The sequence below is a fragment of the Oryx dammah genome, unplaced genomic scaffold (genome assembly GCF_014754425.2).
Source record: "Oryx dammah isolate SB20612 unplaced genomic scaffold, SCBI_Odam_1.1 HiC_scaffold_19, whole genome shotgun sequence".
NCBI classification, from domain to species: Eukaryota; Metazoa; Chordata; class Mammalia; order Artiodactyla; family Bovidae; genus Oryx; species Oryx dammah.
In genome coordinates this window covers 43115085-43138769 of record NW_024070203.1, presented here as the reverse complement: position 1 = coordinate 43138769, position 23685 = coordinate 43115085, and the positions used below count along the sequence as shown (strand labels likewise).

General features: G+C 38.6%; 1 protein-coding gene across 3 annotated transcripts; it reads left to right on the top strand.

Annotated features, from left to right (window-relative positions):
* The first annotated feature begins 325 nt into the window (after positions 1-325).
* Positions 326-17522, top strand: COPS5 (COP9 signalosome subunit 5). Of its 3 annotated transcripts, none has more exons than XM_040261326.1 (8): positions 326-447; positions 3154-3388; positions 4503-4631; positions 5267-5332; positions 5820-5905; positions 11919-12030; positions 15476-15624; positions 17281-17513. In XM_040261326.1, the coding sequence occupies exons 1-8, from the start codon at positions 341-343 to the stop codon at positions 17363-17365; spliced, it is 969 nt and encodes a 322-aa protein (XP_040117260.1). In that variant the 5' UTR covers positions 326-340; the 3' UTR covers positions 17366-17513. The 3 variants fall into 3 exon arrangements, with proteins under 3 accessions (XP_040117260.1, XP_040117259.1, XP_040117261.1); XM_040261325.1 differs by having other exon boundaries at positions 429-908; positions 17281-17522; XM_040261327.1 differs by lacking the exon at positions 326-447 and adding an exon at positions 611-916.
* Positions 17523-23685: the final 6163 nt, after the last annotated feature.

Here is a 23685-nt window from a genome sequence, read left to right as displayed (position 1 = left end):
AGACATCTTTTTTTGGCTTTCAACAATCTTAAGAGTACCTGCTGCTGCTGCTGCTGCTAAGTCGCTACAATCGTGTCAGACTCTATGCGACCCCATAGACGGCAGCCCACCAGGCTCCCCGGTCCCTGGGATTTTCCAGGCAAGAACACTGGAGTGGGTTGCCATTTCCTTCTCCAATGCATGAAAGTGAAAAGTGAAAGTGAAGTCGCTCAGTCATGTCCGACTCTTCGCGACCCCATGGACTGCAGCCTACCAGGCTCCTCCGTCCATGGGATTTTCCAGGCAAGAGTAAAAACAGTTCTCTGCCCCATCACAGCTTAAGTATCTACCCATTTTTAATATGGCGGAAGCCGAACCTGCGCAGAACGAACAAGGAGGGTCTATTCTAGTTTCTGGCATAACGTTACGTGCCCTTCTTCCGGTGCAGAAGGCTATACCATTCCCTAGGTAATTACTGTTTTCGTCCTATTTCACACATATAATTTTCCAAGATAATAAGTTCTCTTTTCAGTAATGAGACGACTCCTCTGCCTCTTAACTATTGTGTAACCGCTGTGTATATAGCCGCGTCCCCCAAGCACCCCCCGCGATCCTGCGGATGGTCCGTACCAACTTCACCTCCGGTGCTGGGTGTCATGGCTGCCCCGAGAACCTAGTGTGAGTTTGCACCTGCGGTGGGGTGGGTCCGGAGCCCACGCCCGAAAACCTAGCGAGATAAAGTTGCGTCTCGATTGCGGACGCGACAGCTTATCCGATTCCTCGGTGATGGCGGCTTCCGGGAGTGGCATGGCCCAGAAAACGTGGGAGCTAGCCAACAACATGCAGGAAGCCCAGAGTGTCGATGAAATCTACAAATACGACAAGAAACAACAGCAAGAAATCCTGGCGGCGAAGCCCTGGACTAAGGAGTGAGGAGGTCCCTGGCGAAACGCAGGGGAGGGATGGGTGGCGGGACTTTAAGAGACCCAGGGGCACTATGAGTTGGGAGAGCTTGTCTTTCGCTCTGCAGCAAGGACAAAGAGGAATCGTCCAAGAAATTTTATTTTACCTTTTTATCCCCGCAAATAAAGCGTAAGACCCTCCACTGGGGCTTGCTCGATTCCCCCTTTCTGTCTCGTTTGCCTTGGGAGAATGGAAGTGGAAAACGACAGCGGTAGTTTGGGCTTTCACTTCTCAGCCCCCGTATCGTTAGAGATACTCCACACTCTACCTTGAACCTTGTGTATCGATATACACTTTGTTGGGATCTTCAGCTGATTTCAGACTAGGCCTACAGCTATCTTCAGATAGTGAGTCAATCCAAGGGTCTCTAAAATAATTATGAGCCAGCTTTTTTTAGTCTGTAATCTTTTAGATCTATAATTGCTTCTTGATTGCTGATAATTATTTCAGAAACAACAAAGAGGCTCTACTCAGTCTCCCACAATGTTTACTCCACCATTTTTTCTACAGAAGCTGTAAATTATATCAACAGAACTTAAGTTTTTTTTGCCCCTTAGCAAAACTCATGTGGCCCTGGGAGTGATGACAGGTCAAGGTTTCTTTGCAGCAGTATTTATCCTTTCCTGACAGCAGATATTGTATGGAAAGAGTAAAAAGATCACACAGTCTCTCTAATGGATAGACAGGAAAGCGGTGGTCAACAACAAAAACCGTATTTCATCTATCTCACAGTTTTTTACAAGGCAGGCTTTAACTGTGGGTATTCAGATTCAGCAGTGTTTACTTAGTACTTACTACAGGCTGAGTTTTGAGCTACGAATTTCCATATGTCACTAAATCTTTATGACAACACAATACTGTATTTTTATTCCTTTTCTGCATATATGAAAACAAGCAAATACAGTAAATAACTTACTTCATAATTACATGGAAGCAATGAATTCTTTAGTGAACAACAGTTAAGACCAAAAATCAAATCTCACAACTATAACTAATTAGTTGAAATGTACTTATCTTTTTTTATCTGTAAAAGAGAAAAAAGACCTATCTGTTGGTGATGTTATATAGATGAGGTCATGTATAAAAAAGAGTCTAGAATGTATGTAACAGAAGCACAATAATGGACTTTTTTCCCCAATAGAGTGAAGATTTTAATTCATGTCTTGACTCTCAAGGACAGGTCTCTATATTTTTCAGCTGTGATTGAAATCTGTGGGCAGACATTTTAAAAAGACTTCTCAAAGACACTGACACTCTTACACACTGGTTATTTTGCCTGGTTGTCTGCTATTTCTATAGCAGGCTGCATACTTAGATTGATATAGCCTATTGAATATTTTAAATTATCAGCCTCACTGTGTGATTGTATCTCCAGTTACAGTCATCCTTGCTGTCTTCAGCTACATCAATGAGACTGAAGTGTAATTTTATTCAACAGTAGTTTAGTCACATACACAGATGACAAACTGAAATACTGATCACAGTAGGACTATAGATTTTAAGGCTACATTTCCCATTTTTAGACTGATACCACAGAGAGAAGCTACAATCCTCAACACATTGTTCTCTCAGAGTACTATAAAAGACAGGTTAATAATGCAGCTAGCACTTAAAAAGTTTTGTATGTGTCAGGCACTAAGCCAAGCACTTTATGTACATTGTTTTATTCATTTCCTCCAAACAACAACTCTGTGAACAGGCACAGACATTAAGTGTCTGTCTCAAGGTTACAGCCAGAATATGGCAGTAAAAGGGTTCAAACCTAGGTAGATGGATGTCAGAGCCCACATTCTTAACTGTTAGGCGTGGAAGGTTAAGTGGGACAATAATGAGGCAAAATTGACCAACCAGGGTCAGAAACCTAGATTGGGTGATTCCGAAATTAATGGAGAAAAAGTCTATTGAAATGGTCGTGTAATTAATTCCCTTCTGTCTACTCGAATAGCGTATTTTAAAATTATTTCATAATTTTCCCTTCGCCCAATGGGAAGTAATTTGCAGGATTATGTTTATCATTTCCATCCCCCTTCAGGGACTCTGTCCTTTTATACTTTGTTTTTCTTTCCCTCATTCTATATATATGCTTTCTCCCCATTCCATCAGTGTAAATTGCTTCAATACTTATTTGTTAATCTCCACAAAAACTACAAAAACTGTCTTACAATTATACTTATATAAGAAAGTTAATTACACCATGCCTTTGTTTTGTAGTCATCATTACTTTAAGTACTGCAAAATCTCAGCATTGTCTCTACTGAAAATGGTGATGCATGCCAGATCAGGAGGCAACTTGGAAGTGATGGGCTTGATGCTGGGCAAGGTGGATGGTGAGACCATGATCATTATGGACAGCTTTGCTTTGCCAGTAGAGGGCACTGAAACGCGAGTGAATGCTCAGGCTGCTGCGTATGAGTACATGGCTGCATACATAGAAAATGCTAAACAGGTAAAAACGCTGTTCCCTAAAATTAAGAGTTAAGAGTCTCATAGTTATTTTTGAGTTTCTAAACTTAAAACTATCCTCCTACATTAGAGTTTATATTTTAAGTTATTCTCAACTATAAGTAACATATATGAGATTAGCATGGATTTTTAAAAATTCTCGAGAGTAGATCTTAAAAGGTCTCATCACAAGGAAAAAAAAAATTTGTAACTGCATGTGGGGTCGGATGTTAACTGTACTTATTGTGATCATTTCACAGTATATACGTATATTGAAACGTTGTACATCTGAATGAATGTCTATATGTATTATACATATATAAACTATATCTGAGTTTTTAAAAGAAATTTTAATTCTCACATTCACTATGTGTGTTTAAAACCAAAAAATTGAAAACAACCTAAATGTAACTGGATATCAAGCTGATTTATATCCCACACAATGAATTGCCAGCCAGCCTTTAAAACTAAAAGATAGCTATCTATATGTTTATTTATGTGAAACAAATCCCAGAATATTTTGTTGAGTGAAAAAGCAAAGTGTAGAATACTATTGGTGGTATGCCATTGTGTCTTTTCATTAATCTACATATGTGCAAAGAATATATTCTATATGCAGAGAGTAACTCTGGAAGACAGGTGTGTAAGCCTATGACAGCAACATCTGGGTTGAGAAACTAGTTGAGGGGAAAGAGTTGGGAAGGAGACTGAATGACCTTATTGTACATGTATCTTAATTTTGTGTCTTGAGCATGTATTATCTAAAAAAAATTTTTTTTGAAAGCACCATAGTGAGTGAAGTGAGTGAAGTCGCTCAGTCGTGTCCAACTCTTTGTGACCCCATGGACTGTAGCCTACCAGGCTCCTCCCTCCATGGGATTCTCCAGGCAAGAGTACTGGAGTGGGTTGCCATTTCCTTCTCCAGGGGATCTTCCCAGCCCAGGGATTGAACCTGGGTCTCCTGCATTCCAGGCAGACGCCTTAACCTCTGAGCCACCATATGCTGTAACTATTCTGCATACTGTTATTTAACTGTAGGGCTGTATAAATAGACAAATCACAAGCATCTCTAAGATTAAACAGGAACCTCAAGCTCCTTTGCTCTCTTCATTTGTTAGGTTGGCCGCCTTGAAAATGCAATTGGCTGGTATCATAGCCACCCCGGCTATGGCTGCTGGCTTTCTGGAATTGATGTTAGTACTCAGATGCTCAATCAGCAGTTCCAGGAACCATTTGTAGCAGTGGTAGTAAGTATTTTTACAATCAGTTGCTAATTAATTTTCATGAAGATTTACTAAAGCAGGTATACAGGGAAATAAAAACAGTATGGTAAAGAGCAAGGCTCTGGTGCCAGCCTAGGTTTGAATCTAAATTCCACTTCTTTGTAGCTGGGACTCTGAACAAGTTATGTAACTTCTCTGCGTCTTTTCCCACCCTCTGTTAGATGAGAATGTACACAGCACCTGTGTCTCAGTTCCCTGCACACAGTGGGCATTTGGTCGATGTTGAGTGAATTGATTAAATCAGGAATTGCTAGAACAGCTCTTGCTATGCTTAAAGTATTTTAGATGCAATTCAGGTTACCCTAAGGAAGGTAGAAATTGTTCATCTGTTTAAAAAGACTTCTGAAAGATAAGCAAATCTTTAATTAATACTCTTAAAATAGTATAATAACTAGATCTAATCTCTAAATTAATGATGAGATTTCTGTATTTAACCATTCTGTTCACTTCTGTGATTTTCCAATTTGGTTATGTTTTTCCCCTATTGGTTACTTTTAATTATGTGTGTGTGCCTATAGTGTTTTATGTACATATGTATTTCTAGGCTTATAATGTTTAAAAAAATAAGTCAGCAGATATTAAATATATCTTTCTTGTAGATTGACCCAACAAGAACAATATCTGCAGGGAAAGTGAATCTTGGAGCCTTCAGGACATATCCAAAGGTGATTTGAAAAATTCCAAGTTCTTATAGTTTTTCAGTTTTTAAATATTTGGTTTATTTTTAAAGATGTGTTATAGTTAACAATTTAACGGTATTTACAAAATAGAAGCCCAACTACCACAAATTGTCTTTAGCAAAAAGGTAATACATTTGTGCTGCATGTTGTTAATTCTACTAGAAAAGCAGTGTTCTTTTGTTAATAAGGATTTGTGTGTCATGGCCATCTACTATCTACTGCAATCTGAAATAGATATGAGCACAAGTGAATATCACCTAAGGACAAGAAAAATTAGTCTATAAGCCAAATCTGGCCTTCAGCCACCAAATGGGGTTGAGGAAGAGTATAAGCAATATACTTTTTTTTATTAGGCGTTTATGTTCAGTAATTGGCTCCCCCAAATGAATGTTTCTGTAAACAGAAAGTCACATAGAAAACATGTTTTTCATCTGTTGTGTTTAAGTCTTCTATTTTCTTCATTTTTGTTTAGGGCTACAAGCCTCCAGATGAAGGACCTTCTGAGTACCAGACCATCCCACTTAATAAAATAGAAGACTTTGGTGTACACTGCAAACAGTAAGTCATTTTAAAAGGTATCTGATGCCAGAATCATCCTAAGAAACCTCAGAGATCATCCAGACCAAGCCCCTAATTTTACAGATGAGAAAAAAATTCAGATGAAATGCATTTCATAATACCTTTTAAAATAATAGTAAGAATATATAAATATAGGATAATGTTTGAATCTTTATTAACAGTTGTTTTAATCTAACATGTTATTTGCCTTTCACCCATCTATATACGTTTTATCAATGTATGAGACACTTGGCCTGTTAATGAAAGTAAAAGTTGAAGCTGTATGCAGGGCCAGCCTGACGCTAGCAATTTCTACAGCCCTCAATGTACCCAGTTTCCACATAGCAAAAGTTCTCCCTAAACATTTTTACTCCAAGAGTTAAAGAAGTCATACTAAAGACTACTTAATTGTATACTCCTTTAAAACAGTGAATTTCATGCTATGTGAATTACATCTCAATTTTTTAAATCGGTAAACCATTGAAGACAGTTTTCTTCACCTTCTAAATATATCACCTCTCTTACTATCACCTTGACCCAGGCCACAGCCATCTGGAACTTAAATGAGAGCACTAGCCTTCTAGCTAGTCTTCTTGCTTCTGCACGTCACCCCACCCTTTAAAGGTCTTTTGTCAGCCAAACAGATTCTGTTAAAACTAAGTCTGATCATGTTCGTCCTTCTCAGAGTAATTTCCTGTCTCATTAAGAATAAGATCTATAGTTAGTGCTTACCGTAGACCACACAACCCTATGTAGACTGGCCCCCACAATCGTTCTGAGCCCATCTCAGTGACTCTACTTCTTGTCACTAAGCCTTTGCTCTGTCTATTCTAGCCATAGTGGCCTCATTATGGTTTATCAGATGTACTAGGCCGGCTCCTGCCTTGGGGCCTTTGCACTTGCTAATCCTTCTGCCTGAAACATTCTTCCTTATTTCCATGTGACTCACTATTTCAGTCAACGAGTGTCTGTTTAAGGGTCACCTTAACAGAGAATGTTCCTTGATTACCCTATTCCAATTAGCACTTTCTAGACTTTCTAGTCACTGTTACCTTTCCCTGCTTCATTTTTCTTCTTAGCACTTGTGACCATCTGATATGTTTTTGCTTCCTTGTTATTGACCTCATTAGAATGTGAACTTCATGAGAGAAAAATCAATTCACTGCTATATCCTAACAATTAAAATAGGGCATGGCACATAGAAGTGTGGGCACCCCCCCTAAAAAAAAAAGTTTTGCCTGATTACTACTGTCCCTTTCTCCACACCTCCTATCCTAACTTCAAGGAATACTTTACTACTCATGTGCTACTACTGCTCTTATTTTTCTGTTTATAATTCCTAGAAAATACCAGAATTTCGAGAATTTAATTTTTAAATATGTCTGATTTTCAGTCATCCTTGGCATACTTTTGGAAAAACAGGTTTTTATTTTTCAATGAGAGGTTTGTAATTAAATCACTTAATTTGCTCTACACCTTTGCTGTAATACTTTTACTTTCAGAGTTAACAGTCAATTTTTTTCATTTATATTGAGTTGCAGTTTCAAAAGCTTATACCTTTAATACCTACTCTACTTCTCTCATCACCAGCAGCAGCTTTTGAAACAAAAAAAGACCATGAGGCATACTGTGCTTTCTGTACCCAAACAAACCTGCATTTCCTGTTTTTTTCTGAGAAATGAGCCTCTCTAAGAGGAATTGCTGCTTTCTAACTACCTGCATTGCTAGCGCCTAGAATTCTGAACCTGGAATAAGCAGGATGTTCAAAGGTACTCTCTTACTTAGGACCAGTTCCTAAATAAAGAGTAAACTTTTTTAATAGGGTAAATAAGTTGCTCATTTTTAATCTCAAATCTTCAGTGAAACATAGTGCCAAGTTAAGAGCAGACTCATTATAGATCATTTCCTAAATCATTTGACAATGAGCTATAATTTGTATTATTTTGTATAATTTACACTGATCTTTTTTCTTTCCTATTTTAAATTCTAGATCATAATCTAAAGTTCATTTTCAACATAGACTCTAATACAGATATTAAATATATTTAACTTTGAAGAGCCTTAGTAAAAATAGGACACAACAGACTTTTTAAATTAGCTTGTATGTTATCAATGTTATATAAGCACATAGTTTAAAGAGGCGCTGGTTCTATGAAAATACCATTCCCTTTCCCCCACCCCCAGAGGGAATCACTTAAACTTTATAGTTATGCTCCATTTAACTATTTACCCCATTAACTTCAAACAGCATGCTGATAGTGCTACTTCTTGATTTTCAGTTTCTAGGCAGTATCTATTATTGACTTCCTGTACAGAAGATGAGAATTTAGCTCCACAAGTAATTTTGAATATTCTTCTTGTTTCAACTCTGCTACTGAGATTTGCAGCTAATATTACACCAAAAAATTTCATTGCATCAGCCTATGGAATTAAGACAATAATAACATTAAGGTGATCCACAAATTTTAAAACATAAAAGTCTATTTTAGACCCTCCAGTGTGAGCTCCCTTATTTTCCATCCTTTATAATCTACATCTTTTGCTCTACTCATCCTCTCTTTCCCCTAAAGTATCAGGTACAACGTGTCATTTCTAAAACTGACCTTTCCATCTGAACCCCTGCCTCCTCTCCCCATACCTAACTGCCTCAACTCCCGGGGCTTCACTTCTTAAACAATGTCTTAAATGTCTACACTCTGGATATAACAGTAAATTAGACCATGAGGTTTTGATCACAGATATACTATCATATCCTTTTGCTGCCACTTTCTGTGGTGTTGAACAAGTCTTTACTCTAGAGTTGTTTCTTCTGTGTAGAATGGGAATAATAAATCTTTCCTTTTGTGGTTGTAGGGAAGATTAAATGAGAATATATATAAAGTGCCAGGACATAGTAAGTGCTCAAGAAATACACTGTTTCCATATCCCACTTCCACATTTCACTATAGCTGTGTCTTTTTCATCTACACATATGCAGGGGTATCTTATTTATAAAGCCCTTACTTAGAATTGTCTTTAAATTCTTACTCTTTTTAAATTTCTTCACTCCTGAATTGAAAGAACACACATTTCTGTTATGTCCCTGTGCCTTTATCTTCGACACCGCTAACCTGAAAGTGAGGCCTTTTTCTCCTGACATCTGCTCCACTGCAGTGGCATCCTTTGTGGTCTCCCTGCTTCCCATTTCTCCTCTGACACATCTTACTACAGCCGGCTTTCTCAAACACTGATATAAACGGCTATATCACTGATCTGCTCAGACACCTTCCATGAGTCCCAAGTACCTAGAAGATAATTTCTTAGCCTTTTATGTAATGTCCTCTGCTAGCTAGACCCCAACATAGCTTTCTAGATTTCCCTTACAAAATCCTTCTGCTCCCACTAAACTGTCCAGGCAGACTGATTAACTTCTTGCTCCTTTCATGACTTCCCTTTTTGTGAACTAGCGCTCTCTGCCTAATGCTTCCTCCTTGCTCTTAACATAGCCACACTATAGACTCATGTTAGGGTTACTCCGAAATCCTGCCTTTTCCCTGGAGTTTCTCAGGGTGTTCTGTCTATACTAAGAGTACTCATTATCGCTAACATTTAATTGGCAGATGATTAATTTTAAATATGTACTATAGCATCACTTCGGAGAAGGTAATGGCACCCCACTCCAGTACTCTTGCCTGGGAAATCCCATGGATGGAGGAGCCTGGTAGTCTGCAGTCCATGGAGTCGCTAAGAGTCGGACATGACTGAGCGACTTCACTTTCACTTTTCACTTTCATGCATTAGAGAAGGAAATGGCAACCCACTCCAGTGTTCTTACCTGGAGAATCCCAGGGACAGGGGAGCCTGGTGGGCTGCCGTCTATGGGGTCGCACAGAGTCAGACACGACTGATGCGATAGTAGCATAGCATCACTTACTGTTATTCAACATATATCAGTATAACTTTTCATGGATTCATCCCACGTGTCCCATGAAAATGGTAACTCCTTAAGGTGAAGAAGCCCCTTATGTTTCTTTGTAACATAGTGACATGTTTAAGTATTTATTACTTTTAAAAAAATAAGTTTTTCAGACATTTAACCAAATTTCCCTTGATTATAAATTAGGCACCTTTAGAAGCAGCAGCAATTCTTTTATATGCTTTAATGACCAACCTTAAAGTTTTGCTCTTCCAAAAAACAGTTGTTCCTAATTAGGGGATTAAAAAGGGAGGAATCAAGACTCCACGTGTAATTTTTGGTATTTTTAAAAGCCTGATGATGCTATGAAAGTTCTGCACTCAATATGCCAGCAAATTTGGAAAAGTCAGCAATGGCCACAGGACTGGAAAAGGTCAGATTTCATTCCAATCCCAAAGAAAGGCAATGCCAAAGAATGCTCAAACTACCGCACAGTTGCACTCATCTCACACACTAGTAAAGTAATGCTCAAAATTCTCCAAGCCAGGCTTCAGCAATACATGAACCGTGAACTTCCAGATGTTCAAGCTGGTTTTAGAAAAGGCACAGGAACCAGAGATCAAATTGCCAACATCTGCTGGATCATTGAAAAAGCAAGAAGAGTTCCAGAAAAACATCTATTTCTGCTTTATTGACTATGCCAAAGCCTTTGACTGTGTGGATCACAAGAAACTGTGGAAAATTCTGAAAGAGATGGGAATACCAGACTATCTGACCTGCCTCTTGAGAAACCTATATGCAAGTCAGGAAGCAACAGTTAGAACTGGACATGGAACAACAGACTGGTTCCAAATAGGAAAAGGAGTACGTCAAGGCTGTATATTGTCACCCTGCTTATTTAACTTCTATGCAGAGTATATCATGAGAAACACTGGGCTGGAAGAAGCACAAGCTGGAATCAAGATTGCCGGGAGAAATATCAATAACCTCAGATATGCAGATGACACCACCCTTAAGGCAGAAAGTGAAGAGGAACTCAAAAGCCTCTTGATGAAAGTGAAAGAGGAGAGTGAAAAAGTTGGCTTAAAGCTCAACATTCAGAAAACGAAGATCATGGCATCTGGTCCCATCACTTCATGGGAAATAGATGGGGAAACAGTGGAAACAGTGTCAGACTTTATTTTGGGGGGCTCCAGAATCACTGCAGATGGTGACTGCAGCCATGAAATTAAAAGACGCTTACTCCTTGGAAGTTATGACCAACCTAGACAGCATATTGAAAAGCAGAGACATTACTTTGCCAGCAAAGGTCCATCTAGTCAAAGCTATGGTATTTCCAGTGGTCATGTATGGCTGTGAGAGTTGGACTGTGAAGAAAGCTAAGCACCGAAGAATTGATGCTTTTGAACTGTGGTGTTGGGGAAGACTCTTGAGAGTCCCTTGGACTGCAAGGAGATCCAACCAGTCCATTCTAAAGGAGATCAGCCCTGGGTTTTCTTTGGAAGGAACAATGCTAAAGCTGAAATTCCAGTACTTTGGCCACTTCATGTGAAGAGCTGACTCATTGGAAAAGACTTTGATGCTGGGAGGGATTGGGGGCAGGAGGAAAAGGGGACGACAGAGGATGAGATGGCTGGATGGCATCACCGACTCAATGGACGTGAGTCTGAGTGAACTCCGGGAGATGGTGATGGACAGGGAGGCCTAGCGTGCTGCAATTCATGGGGTCGCAGAGTCGGACACAACTGAGCAACTGAACTGGACTGAACAAAAGTAATAGCTATCCTTGGAGAGAGGAAGTTCATTACTGTTGACTGAAATTTATGAAGTCAGTGGCATGGGTAAATACATGTCATTCAGAAATTTTGATTAGTTATTAATTTCTGAGAATTTCTGGGCTTTACAGAGGGGAGAAATATAACTTGAGAATATTTGCTTAACTGAATTGCAGCCACCCCCTGAAGAATAAGGAAACCAGGTTTACCTGTTATTCTGTTGGAAAAAATTAAAGCATGACTATTTGGATATAAAATGTAATTAACTTAAATTTGGCCATAACCTTTATGTGATGTAGTTGAATGTTTTTTACTTACTAGATTTGTGGTTTTGTTTCATTAGATACTATGCCTTAGAAGTCTCATATTTCAAATCCTCTTTGGATCGGAAATTGCTTGAGCTTTTGTGGAATAAATACTGGGTGAATACGCTGAGTTCCTCTAGCTTGCTTACGGTAAGTACTATGCTTGCAAGGAATGTGTCTGAATTTTATCAGTCTACATAAGTTTAATGTCTGAAACTCTTTTTCATGGAAAGACTGACTTTGCCAAGATGGTGGGCTTGAGGGCAGATTCTGCATGACCAGAAGTGGATTGGAATAGTAGGCCAAGCTAGGATCTGTATAGTGTACTATTGAGTCCAGATGAGGGTGAGATCTACCTCTGACTTGGTTAGAGAAAAATGCCAATAGTGTTCTTTGTTGTGTGTCTCAGGTAGGACTCTAGTTACAAGTGACAGGAGACCCAACCAACCTGGCTAAAACAAAAAAGAGAATCATGTAAGCTGCAAAGTCCAAGAGTACCAGGAGGAGGGCTGACTTAAGGCACAGCCTGAGTTTGCATTCAGACAATATTATGAGGTCTTGGTCTTCCTTTCTCAGCTTTGATTTCAGGTCAGTTGGTTTCAATTTCAAACTTCATGTGAAATCAAGATGGCAGTATTAGCTTAGACCTCCCAATTCCACACTCAAAAGAAAAGATCAAGATACATAACACACACATACACAGACACAGACACACCACTCAACATATTCCCAGGCAAAGCCTCACTGTGTGTCTGAGTTTTGTAGGTCACATGCCTAACCTTAAACCTGCTCTGGGCCAAGGGAATGAACACCATGAGTAGTTGAGCCAAGGCAAATGCATCACTGCTTTACTGCTGGGCTGGCGTAGAGCCCAGCACTTGGAGCACTTGGACTAAGAATGTCCCCCAAAGAAATCAGAATATCACTACCTTATAGCAAGCAGATTGCTGCTACCACCAAAAAAAAGAAAAAGAAAGTCAATATTTTCCAATATATTAAAATCTAATACCTAGAAGAAGACGGAAACTTCTATCTAGATCTTTTTTAAGTAAGCCACTTCATATACTACTATATAGCATAGTGGTTAGAACCACTAAATTTGGAAGAAGAGAAACTCAGTTCAGAAACAAGTCTGCCATTTTACTAGCTGGGTGTGACCTTCACAGCATTATTTAATGTGTCTGAGCCTTTCTTGGGCCCAATGATAATAATACCCACATTGTTAAGTACACTGAGATATATATATAGTAATTAGCAAAGTACTAGGGGTCGCACAGAGTCGGACACGACTGAAGCGACTTAGCAGCAGCAGCAGCAGGCATATAATAAGGCAATGGCACCCCACTCCAGTACTCTTGCCTGGAAAGTCCCATGGACAGAGGAGCCTAGTAGGCTGCAGTCCACGGGGTCTCGAAGAGTTGGACACGACTGAGCGACTTCGCTTTCACTTTTCACTTTCATGCATTGGAGAAGGAAATGGCAACCCACTCCAGTGTTCTTGCCTGGAGAATCCCAGGGACGGGGGAGCCTGGTGGGCTGCCGTCTATGGGGTCGCACAGAGTCGGACACGACTGAAGCGACTTGGCAGCAGCAGCAGGCATATAATAAAGCCTCAATAAATTATTTTTTGCTCATTTGATTCATCGTACTCATGGGTAAAAACCTCACTTGAGCATATTTACTATGAATTTACTATGAATTTTTTTATTTCTTATCCTCAACAGTCAGAAACAGTAAATTAGAAAGAGGGAGAGTGATCATAATAGCAAACATTTATTAAATGTTTTCTCTGTGTCTAGCACTGCTAAATGCCTCGTGTGTCATGTTTCCTTAGAGGCAAGTATGCTGATAGCAGCCAGAAGTGACACATGATGGCATGGGCAGGAAGCAGTGAGACTGGAGCTGTCTGAACCTTTGTTCAAAAGCAGCCAGCTCTACTTACTCAGCCTGTGGCTGTCCCTGTATTCCAACACTGCATATACTGAGGACATTAATAATCAAGAAAAGGTTAAATTATATTTCCTCCTTTTTTTGTGTAGTTTAATACCTAGTACATTATAGCATTCTAAGAAAAAAATATATAAATAAATGTATGTCATCTCTTTCCCTTTACAGCTAAAGCATGTAATCTAAAAGCTACCAGAAAAAAGTTACATTTTGTTTTATATTAGTTTTCTCTGTTTGAAATGTAATTGGTTTCTTTTTTCATTTTAACAGTATAACTGTTTCTGCCATCCCACATTTTTATCTGCAGCTAAATCTTCTAGGTGTGAAGTGATCTACAAACATTAGGGTTTTTTCCAAATCTGATGAGGAAGGATGTATTGGTGACCTAAACCATTTAGATACAGACAAAGTGAATATAATTGCATGTTTAAAAAATTATTGTAAAATCACTGGAAAGCTGGTAGCATTTTAAAGGGCTTTTTGTAGTAACTATGATGACAGCTAATGTTTTTAAAATGTCTTGTGACTGAACTGTACTGCCTTTACAATATCTTACAGACTGAGCAAATAGAACATAAAGATATTCCAGTAGAAACTTTTAAAAAATATTACACTTAAGTGTACATATGTAACTATTAAACTTTTGGTTTTTAAAATGTATGAAATATCAGCAGTATATAGAATATTTCAGTTTACCAAATGTGGGTGTGCATATGCTGACTCTTTGTGACTCTGTGGACTGTATATAGCCCACCAGGCTCCTCTGTCCATGGGATTCTGCAGGCAAGAATACTGGAGTGGGTTGCCATGCCCTCCTCCAGGGGATCTTTCCAACCCAGGGATCAAACCCATGTTTCTTAAGTCGCCTATATTGGCAGGGGGGTTCTTTACCAGTAGCACCTCTTGGGAAGCTCATGTGAGTATATAGCAGTACTCTAAAAAAAAATTGTGGTTATAGCTAGGTGGAGGGGATGGTAGGTATTTTCTTTTATATATTTATATTTATATATATATATACACTGCTCTACATTTTCCAGATTTTCTGTATAACTATTAATTTGGTAATTAGAAAAGCTAAAACAAATGTAATTTTTAAAATGTGTCCTAAGTACTAATTCTGGAACTTCAACATGAAAAAGTAATGAAATTAGCTAACAATTGTTAAGCTTTTGCTAGGTGTCATCAACAGTCCTACAAGCTTTGTATACATAACTCACAATAGCTTTAAGGTAGAAATTATCACCCTCCTCCCCCTTTTTCACAGGAAGACTGAAAGGCATAGAAAAGTAAAGGACCTCTCCCAAGGCCTCCCAGCTAATCTGCAGGAGGACCACAATCTGGACTCAAATCTATGTACTTCAGAGCCTCTCATAATAACAAATTATTAGATTTAAGCAGTCAAAAAAGACAATTCCAAATTTAATCTTTAAACTATAAAAGGGGAAAATTTCTATACTTCAACTGCTTGAGCTTTGGAATCAGTTTTTGCAAGTATAATTTGACTTCTTACTTCACTGATATCCACTTAGATTTCATAGTAGAATTATTTGTAAATGAAATATTCTATATGGAAGAAAATTTACATGTGTATAATTTTTTATGTGAAAGACTAGTATTGTATATTGATACAATATCATTTTCCCCATAGAATGCAGACTATACCACCGGTCAGGTCTTTGATTTGTCTGAAAAATTAGAACAGTCAGAAGCCCAGCTGGGACGAGGAAGTTTCATGTTGGGTTTAGAAACACATGACCGAAAGTCAGAAGACAAACTTGCCAAAGCTACACGAGACAGGTGAGAGCAAATCTATTCCTACCCCTAACTTTTTTTTCTCAAGATTTGTAAATAACAGGGTTCAAATTCCTTGCAGTTCAACCTATAACTTACAGTGGTACCTAAATGATAACTTACTTGGACCTTTAAGGTTGTCAGATGCAGGTTTTAACTTTGAAAATTTAGGAGACAGTAGGTAAGAATATTAAAGGCTTCTGGGTCTAGGTGATGTTGTGAAAAACTCCCTTTCACCTTTTCCAGCTTCAGCCATAAAGTATAAGAAAGAAAACCAGTCCATTGCTGGGTCTTTAAACGAAAACCAAAACAAAACTTTGCAAAAAGATGTCCTAATCTATTCTAATATAATCCTTTTGTGAAGGATTAAATTAGGATTTAAGTTTATCAAATTTCAAATTTTTATAAAGTTTTAAGCCCTAAATATCAGAGAAATGATTATCTCTCTGTTTTTCTGAAATAATCCTTTATACAGTAATTTAGTATCTCAAATCTCACTGAAGAATTTATTAAGAACAAACTGGAGATAACATGAAATAATTACATGATCCTTCAGATGCATACAGAATTGGGAGAACTAATATAATATTCACTTTCACAAAAATTTGAATTTTAATATGACAGGGATAGAGAGGAAAGGAAGACTATGTTGACATATATATAAATCACTATCTTGGTATCCATTTTGAGAAGAACTAAATTAGTTGATAGGAAAGAAAAGAGAAACGGAAGGCCTAAATGTGTTGGAATAGAAGCTATCTTGGGTTAGAATGACCTCATTTATTTTTTCTCTGTGAGTAATAAAAGGTATAGAGGTAGCAGCCTGGATAAAAAAATCACATTTTTCTTTGATGTTAGGGCTTACTTTTGATACTTGCTCTGAATATGTCATTTTGCTCATCTATCTTTATATGTGTCTGATTTACAGTTTTATCTGCATTTATATCTCAGTTTCTTACAAAGCAAAAATGTCACTGTGGGAATGTAACTGTATAGGAAGAAAAGTAGGAAGGAGAAGAGTAGTAGTACAAGAGTAGAGAATTTTCCTTTGGGGGGTAATTTTACAAGAATTCCATCTTTTCTGAATATTGGTGGGTTTTTTTTTTTTTTTATCAGTTCTAAAATCTAAGTCCTTCATCCACTAATCTAACTTTGCCTTTGTGTTGTTTGAAGGATGTCTCTGATTACTTCAGGAGAAAAAAGCATAAGGTTCATTAAAATTATTTTTAAAAACAATTCCAACCAATGAACAACAAGGAAAAGCAGATTTTAGTGTAATATTGGAATCAGTCTATATTTCTGAATTATAAATAACTTTAGTAACCTTCTAGAATAGAACTTTTCCCAAACCTTTTCACAAATAATAAAATAACTTTTGAATTTTATCAGATATTTACATTATCATTCTTTTGGGAAAATTTAGTAAGTAGGAAACAATCAAAATACATGCAGAAGGCTAAAAATCACTATGGTATACTATAGAGAGTAAACTGTAGATTGGTATGATATACAGTATGTTTTGCAGAGTATGAATAGGACCAAAATCATTACTAGGTAGGGGTGCAAGGATGGAATTGTGGGGGGCTGGGGGGGCATGCAAGTTGCATGTTTGAAACAGTTCTCAGTTCTTGTGACATTACGTGATCTGTTTTTTCTTTCTAGCTGTAAAACTACCATAGAAGCTATCCATGGATTGATGTCTCAGGTTATTAAGGATAAACTGTTTAATCAAATTAACATCTCTTAAACAAGCACCAAGTAGTACTTTTGCCTGAAAGCCAGTATGAGGAAAAATACTCAAGTAACACTTTAAAACCAGTTACCAAAAATCTGATTAGAAGAATAAGGTGCTCTGAAGGTGTCCTGAATATTAACATCCTATAATAAAATTCTTTAAAATGAAATTGTTCTTTTGTTGTTTTGTGGGGGGGTTTACATTATTTTTCTGGTATCCTTTAATGTTCTAAAATATGAGGGAAAGAAATATTAGAACTTTTCTGTTTTAAAAGAGTCTTGCCTGTTTAAATTAGTCAAAGGATTTCAGCATTTCACTTGCTGTACTATCAGAGCCAGTTTCAGTTTGCCTAAGCCTTCTTTATCTACGGCCAAACCACCCAGAACACACCTGATCTCCGAAGCTAAGCAGGGTTGGGCCTGGTTAGTATGTGGATGGGAGTCTGCCTGGGAATACGGGGTGCTGTAGGCTATTTTGGGGGCTTCCCAGGTGGCGCTAGTGGTAAAGAACCAGCCTCCCAATGCAGGAGATGTAAGAGACACAGGTTTAGTCCCCAGGTCAGGAAGGTCCCCTGGAGGAGGGCATGGCAACCCACTCCAGTATTCTTGCTAGAGAATCTTATGGACCAAGCTTTGTGGGGTAGCAAAGAGTCAGATCCGACTGAAGTGACTTGGCATGCATGCATGCAAACCTTTTGATCTGTTAGTAAAAGTACAATTTAATATAACATTTTTATGTTCCTATAAAACATTAACCAAGTCACACCATAAATTATTTTCCTGAAAGTCAAAAAAGTTATTTGAGACAGAGTCTAGCACAGGTATCTAAGTCATTAAAACATTCACCAACTGCCTTTACTGAATGAGGCCCAGTTTTACTCTCTGGAGATACTCTGAACAAGGTAGACCTTGTAAATTCTCTAAACAATGGAGTCTAAAGCTAAGTTAACAAGAACCTAAGTATACTACTATGAAGGGAGAATTAAAGTGGCTGGGAACTATGCCAAAACCTTTGACTGTGTGGATCACAACAAACTGGAAAATTCTTAAAGAGATGGGAATACCAGACCACCTTACCTGCCTCCTAAGAAATCTGTATGCAGGTCAAGAAGCAACAGTTAGAACTGGACATGGAACAACAGACTGGTTCCAAATAAGAAAAGGAGTCTGTCAAGGCTGTATATTGTCACCCTGCTTATTTAATTTACATGCAGAGTATATCATGAGAAACGCTGGGCTGGAGGAAGCACAAGCTGGAATCAAGATTTCTGGGAGAAATATCAATAACCTCAGATATGCAGATGATACCACCCTTAACGGCAGAAAGTGAAGAACTAAAGATCCTCTTGATGAAAGTGAAAGAGGAGAGTGAAAAAGTTGGCTTAAAGCTCAACATTCAGAAAACTAAGATCAAAGCATCTAGTTCCATCACTTTATGGCAAACAGATGGGGAAACAGTGTCAGACTTTTATTTTTCTGGGCTCCAAAATCACTGCAGATGGTGATTGCAGCCATGACATTAAAAGACGCTTACTCCTTGGAAGGAAAGTTATGACCAACCTAGACAGCACATTCAAAAGCAGAGACATTACTTTGCCAACAAAGGTCCGTCTAGTAAAGGCTGTGGTTTTTCCAGTGGTCATGTATGGATGTGAGAGTTGGACTGTGAAGAAAGCTGAGCACCAAAGAATTGATGCTTTTGAACTGTGGTGTTGGAGAAAACCCTTGAGAGTCCCTTGGACTGCAAGGAGATCCAACCAGTCCATTCTAAAGGAGATCAGTCCTGGGTGTTCATTGGAAGGACTGATGTTGAAGCTGAAACTCCAATATTTTAGCCACCTGATGCAAAGAGCTGACTCATTTGAAAAGACCTTGATGCTGGGAAAGATTGAGGGCAGGAGGAGAGGGGGACAATGGAGGTTGAAATGGTTGGATGGCATCACCAACACAATGGACGTGGGTTTGGGTGGAGTTGGTGATGGATAGGGAGGCCTGGCATGCTGTGGTTCATGGGGTCACAAAGTGTGGGACACAACTAAGCGGCTGAACTGAACTGCTCCTTGGAAGAAAAGCTATGACCAACCTAGACAGCATATTAAAAGGACACATTACTTTGATAACAAAGGTCAGTCTAGTCAAAGCTATGGTTTTTCCAATAGTCATGTATGGATGTGAGAAAAAGCAATAAAGTGATAGCTTTTATATACATATAATTGGGCTTCCCTTGTAGCTCAGTTGGTAAAGAATCTGCCTACCATACAGGAGACCTGGGTTCAATTCCTGGGTCGGGAAAATCCCCTGGAGAAGGAAATGGCAACCCACTCCAGTATTCTTGCCTGGAGAATCCTATGGACAGAGGAGCCTGGCAGGCTATATAGTCCATGGGGTTGCAAGTGTCAGACATGACTTAGCGACTAAACCACCACCAAAGAAAGCTGAGTACCGAAGAATTGATGCTTTTGAACTGTGGTGTTAGAGAAGACTCTTGAGAGTCACTTGGACTGCAAGGAGATCAAACCAGTCAATCCTAAATAGGAAATCAGTCCTGAATATTCATTGGAAGGACTGATGCTGAAGCTGAAACTCCAGTACTTTGGCCACCTGATGTGAAGAACTAACTCACTGGAAAAGACCCTGATGCTGAGAAAGATTGAAGGCAGGAGAAGGGGATGACAGAGGATGAGATAGTTGGATGGCATCACCGACTCAATGGACATGAGTTTGAGCAAGCTCCAGGAGTTATTGATAGACAGGGAAGCCTGGCATGCTGCAATCCATGGGGTTGCAAAGAATCAGACACGACTAAGTGACTGAACAAACAGAAGAACTCTCAGGATGAATACTCCCCCAAAGAGGAGCTACCCCAGTAAACTTCCTGAAGGAAATAACCTGACATTAAGCTGAAATTTGAAAGATAGGAGAACTAGCCAGAAAAAAATAAAACAGAAAGGCGATTACTTTTCTAAGCAAAGAATATAGCGATACGTGGAAGGCCTGAGGCAGAGAGCAAGAATTTAGAACCATTAAGAACTGAGATTCAGTTAGACCTGAGAGGGGAGAGTACATGGGGAGTGACAATCGATGACTTTAGTCAATAAGGTAAATATAGATCCTGAAGGGGCCTTTTGGACTTTATCCTAATAGCAATAGGGAGTTATGAGAGTTTTAAGCAACAGAAATGTACACTGATGTTTCTAAGAGCACTAGGTTAAGTTTTGACGAGGGCTAGATGAGATCAGATGAGATGATTTGTGGAAATAAAAAAAGAGAAGAGGGCCCAAGACATGGCAAACATCAGACGTAAAATGGTTAGCGGAAGAGGAAACAACAGAGCAGAGAAGTAAGAAATCTTTAATAAGTAATTTATGAGTGACTTCACGTGTGGCCTGGAGGTCAAATAAAATAAAGGCTAAGTTTTTCATTAGATTTACCAATGAAGTGGTAAAATGAGGAAGCCAATTAACATTAGTATCCAAATACTTTCTCAGACAGCTGATAATATAGGAGCATTTTTGGTCTCATTTTATACTCCTTTAAATAAAAGCAGGCATCCCAGTTTCAGATGGCTCAACCTGACCTTCATTCTTAGGCCCTTTTAAAATAAAGGATGACTACCCCCAATGATTGGGGTTTTCCAGGTGGCGCTGATGGTAAGGAACCTGACTGCCAGTGCAAGGGACATAGGAGACGCAGATTCAGTCCCTGGGTCAGGAAGATCCCTTAGAGGAGGCCACTCCAGTGTTCTTGCCTGGAGAATCCCATGGACAGGGGAGCCGGGTGGATGACAGTCCATGGGGTCGCAAAGAGTCGGACACAACTGAAGCAACCAAACACGCATGCACGCCCCCAATAAGCAGCTAAAATCTGTTTACTGCCACAGCCTTCAGTGATACCAACTCACACTGAGCCATTCAATTAGAAACAGTAACAAAGTCATTGAGGTTTCTCTGACAGATAAGATTGAAGGCTTAAAGTTTTGACATGAAAGAGTAAGGAGTCAATGAAGTCCTCATGAAAACAAACTCACAGTTTTCATTCTAAGATGTGAATACTATTATCCATATTTAATTTGACATTGGTGATCTAATCAATTGAGTCATCTTGGTGTGATGGGAAATGTCTAGCTAACAACAAGGAGAATTGTCAGAAAAAAAAACTTGTCAGTCCTAACTTCACTGGACTCAGTATTTCAGCTCTGATGCCTTGGTTGCAAGTAGCAACAAAAGCAAACAAAAACAGTTGCTTGAACAGAGAGTTTGTTGGTTCACCTAACTTCAGAGTCCAAAATCATACTTGGCTTAGGCATAGTTGTATTAGGCTTCTGGTAATGGTTCCCAAGCTCTGCGCTCCACATGCTGACCTGAATCTCAAGCTGGATACCTCCCAAATGGCTGCACACCACACCATCTAGTCACTGGAAAGAGCTGCTCACGGCTGTCACAATAAGGTTCTGTCTTCACTCTGACTGGCTAACTAGGGTCATGAAGAGCTACCCTTGGGATTATATATAGTGACTGGTTTAGACCAATTAAGTTTATTTATATATGACTTTATATACATAATTTATATGATTATTTATAGTGATTGGTTTAGACTAATTAAGGGCAACCTCTACAGCTGGAAGTGGGGTCAGTAATACACCAAATTCATGACTACTACACACTGAGGCTAAACTGATACCACAGAGACAACAAACGATGTCCCCTCTGCTTTATAGTCCAATCCACGCGAAAATAGCCCCAGAAAAGAGTATTTGCATTTTATTGTAAATGCAGTTACTTTATTAAAAAGCAAGAACCTTTATTAATATTTCTGAAGTATATTTTTTAAATTTTAATGTATTGTCATGAACATTTTTGGTATAAGTGATCCAATTCATAATACTGAGATTTTAGGAAATTAAGGCTCAATTTGCAGCCATCCTTATTCAGAAACTAAGTCATGAATTGGCATTGCCTTTTCCTACAGATTATTATCTTACAGCCTTGAGCTATTCAGGAATTAAAAAGGCCATTTTCTAAGTGAAGTCTGGTTTTTGTTCAGCTTCAAGTTTTTTCAGAGATAATTTCTCAAGCTCTTTGGTGATTACAAGGAATGTCAATCATCATCAAAATTTTAATCCCAACATCCAAGTAATAAAGCCAGAGCCAGAAGCACAGGCTGGAGCAGAGATGGAGAAAGAAATCAATGGTTATGCACTGGGAATTGGGACCCATGAAGGGACAGCGGAGATCCCAGAACTAAGGCTGCTCCAAATTTTCCAGATTGTTTTAATATCTCAAAGTCCTAGTTCCAAACAATTCATCTCAAGGTCCCAGCTCCAAACAGTTTGACAACATTAACTTCTATATATATTGTTGAGACTTTATGCATTTAGTATCATTTTAGGTTACACTGTCCAGTTATAGAAGGACTTCAATCTACACATTTTATTTAAATAAATTAACAATAAGACACCACACGAGTTATTCTGAAATCAACTGTACTGCCAAGAACAAACAGCCAACAGGGGCAGAGAACCATTTGCGCTCCGCTGTTTCTGAATTTGGAAAATCAGCCCTGAAACCAAACATCATGTGCTCCATCCGAGGGATCAAGTCTGAAGACTGTTGTTACAAATTAGTATGACTACCTGGTATTCAGGGTTTTGAAAAATCACTGCATCACATAATAGAATAATAAACTGCCCTATAGTGCAGCCACTTGAAAATAAACACTGAAGAGCAGGAGCGTAAGTAACTTTACAGTGAGTCAGAGGGACTGTTTGGGTGTTGGGGAGCTGCATATTGCAGAGGTTTCAGAGTTTCCAAAAACCGTTCTGTGAGTGATGAGGTACAGATGCATAAGTCATGCATGCAGAGAAGAGTTCATTTATATTTGCTAAGTCTGCACTGTATCCACATGCAGCTGACTAAAATGAACGGAACACAGACTGTTGAGTTTCCAAAGTTTCTTTCTAAATTTCTGGATTGTTTTAACTATAAACTCCAAAGAGACGCACATGGTGAGCAATGTGGTTTTTTGTTTTTTGAAGATATAAAAATATACTACACCGAATGATGGCTCTTGGTTTTGCTCATGTTTGATATAAAGGTTGATTATATTAAATTATGATAGGGTAATTATTTCACTCGTTGTTTAATAATTGATGTGTCTATATCAGTACATTTGAAAATTAAATATCGAGTTATATGTTCTCTCATTCTAGTCTATCTTCAGTACAAGTTTTAGCAGCAGATAAATTTACCTCCTTAGAGTCAAATGCTAGTTTAAGGACTTCACGTAATCAGTCTGTTCTGAAGTAACCAGTTTGTAAGTTTCTAAAAATTTCTA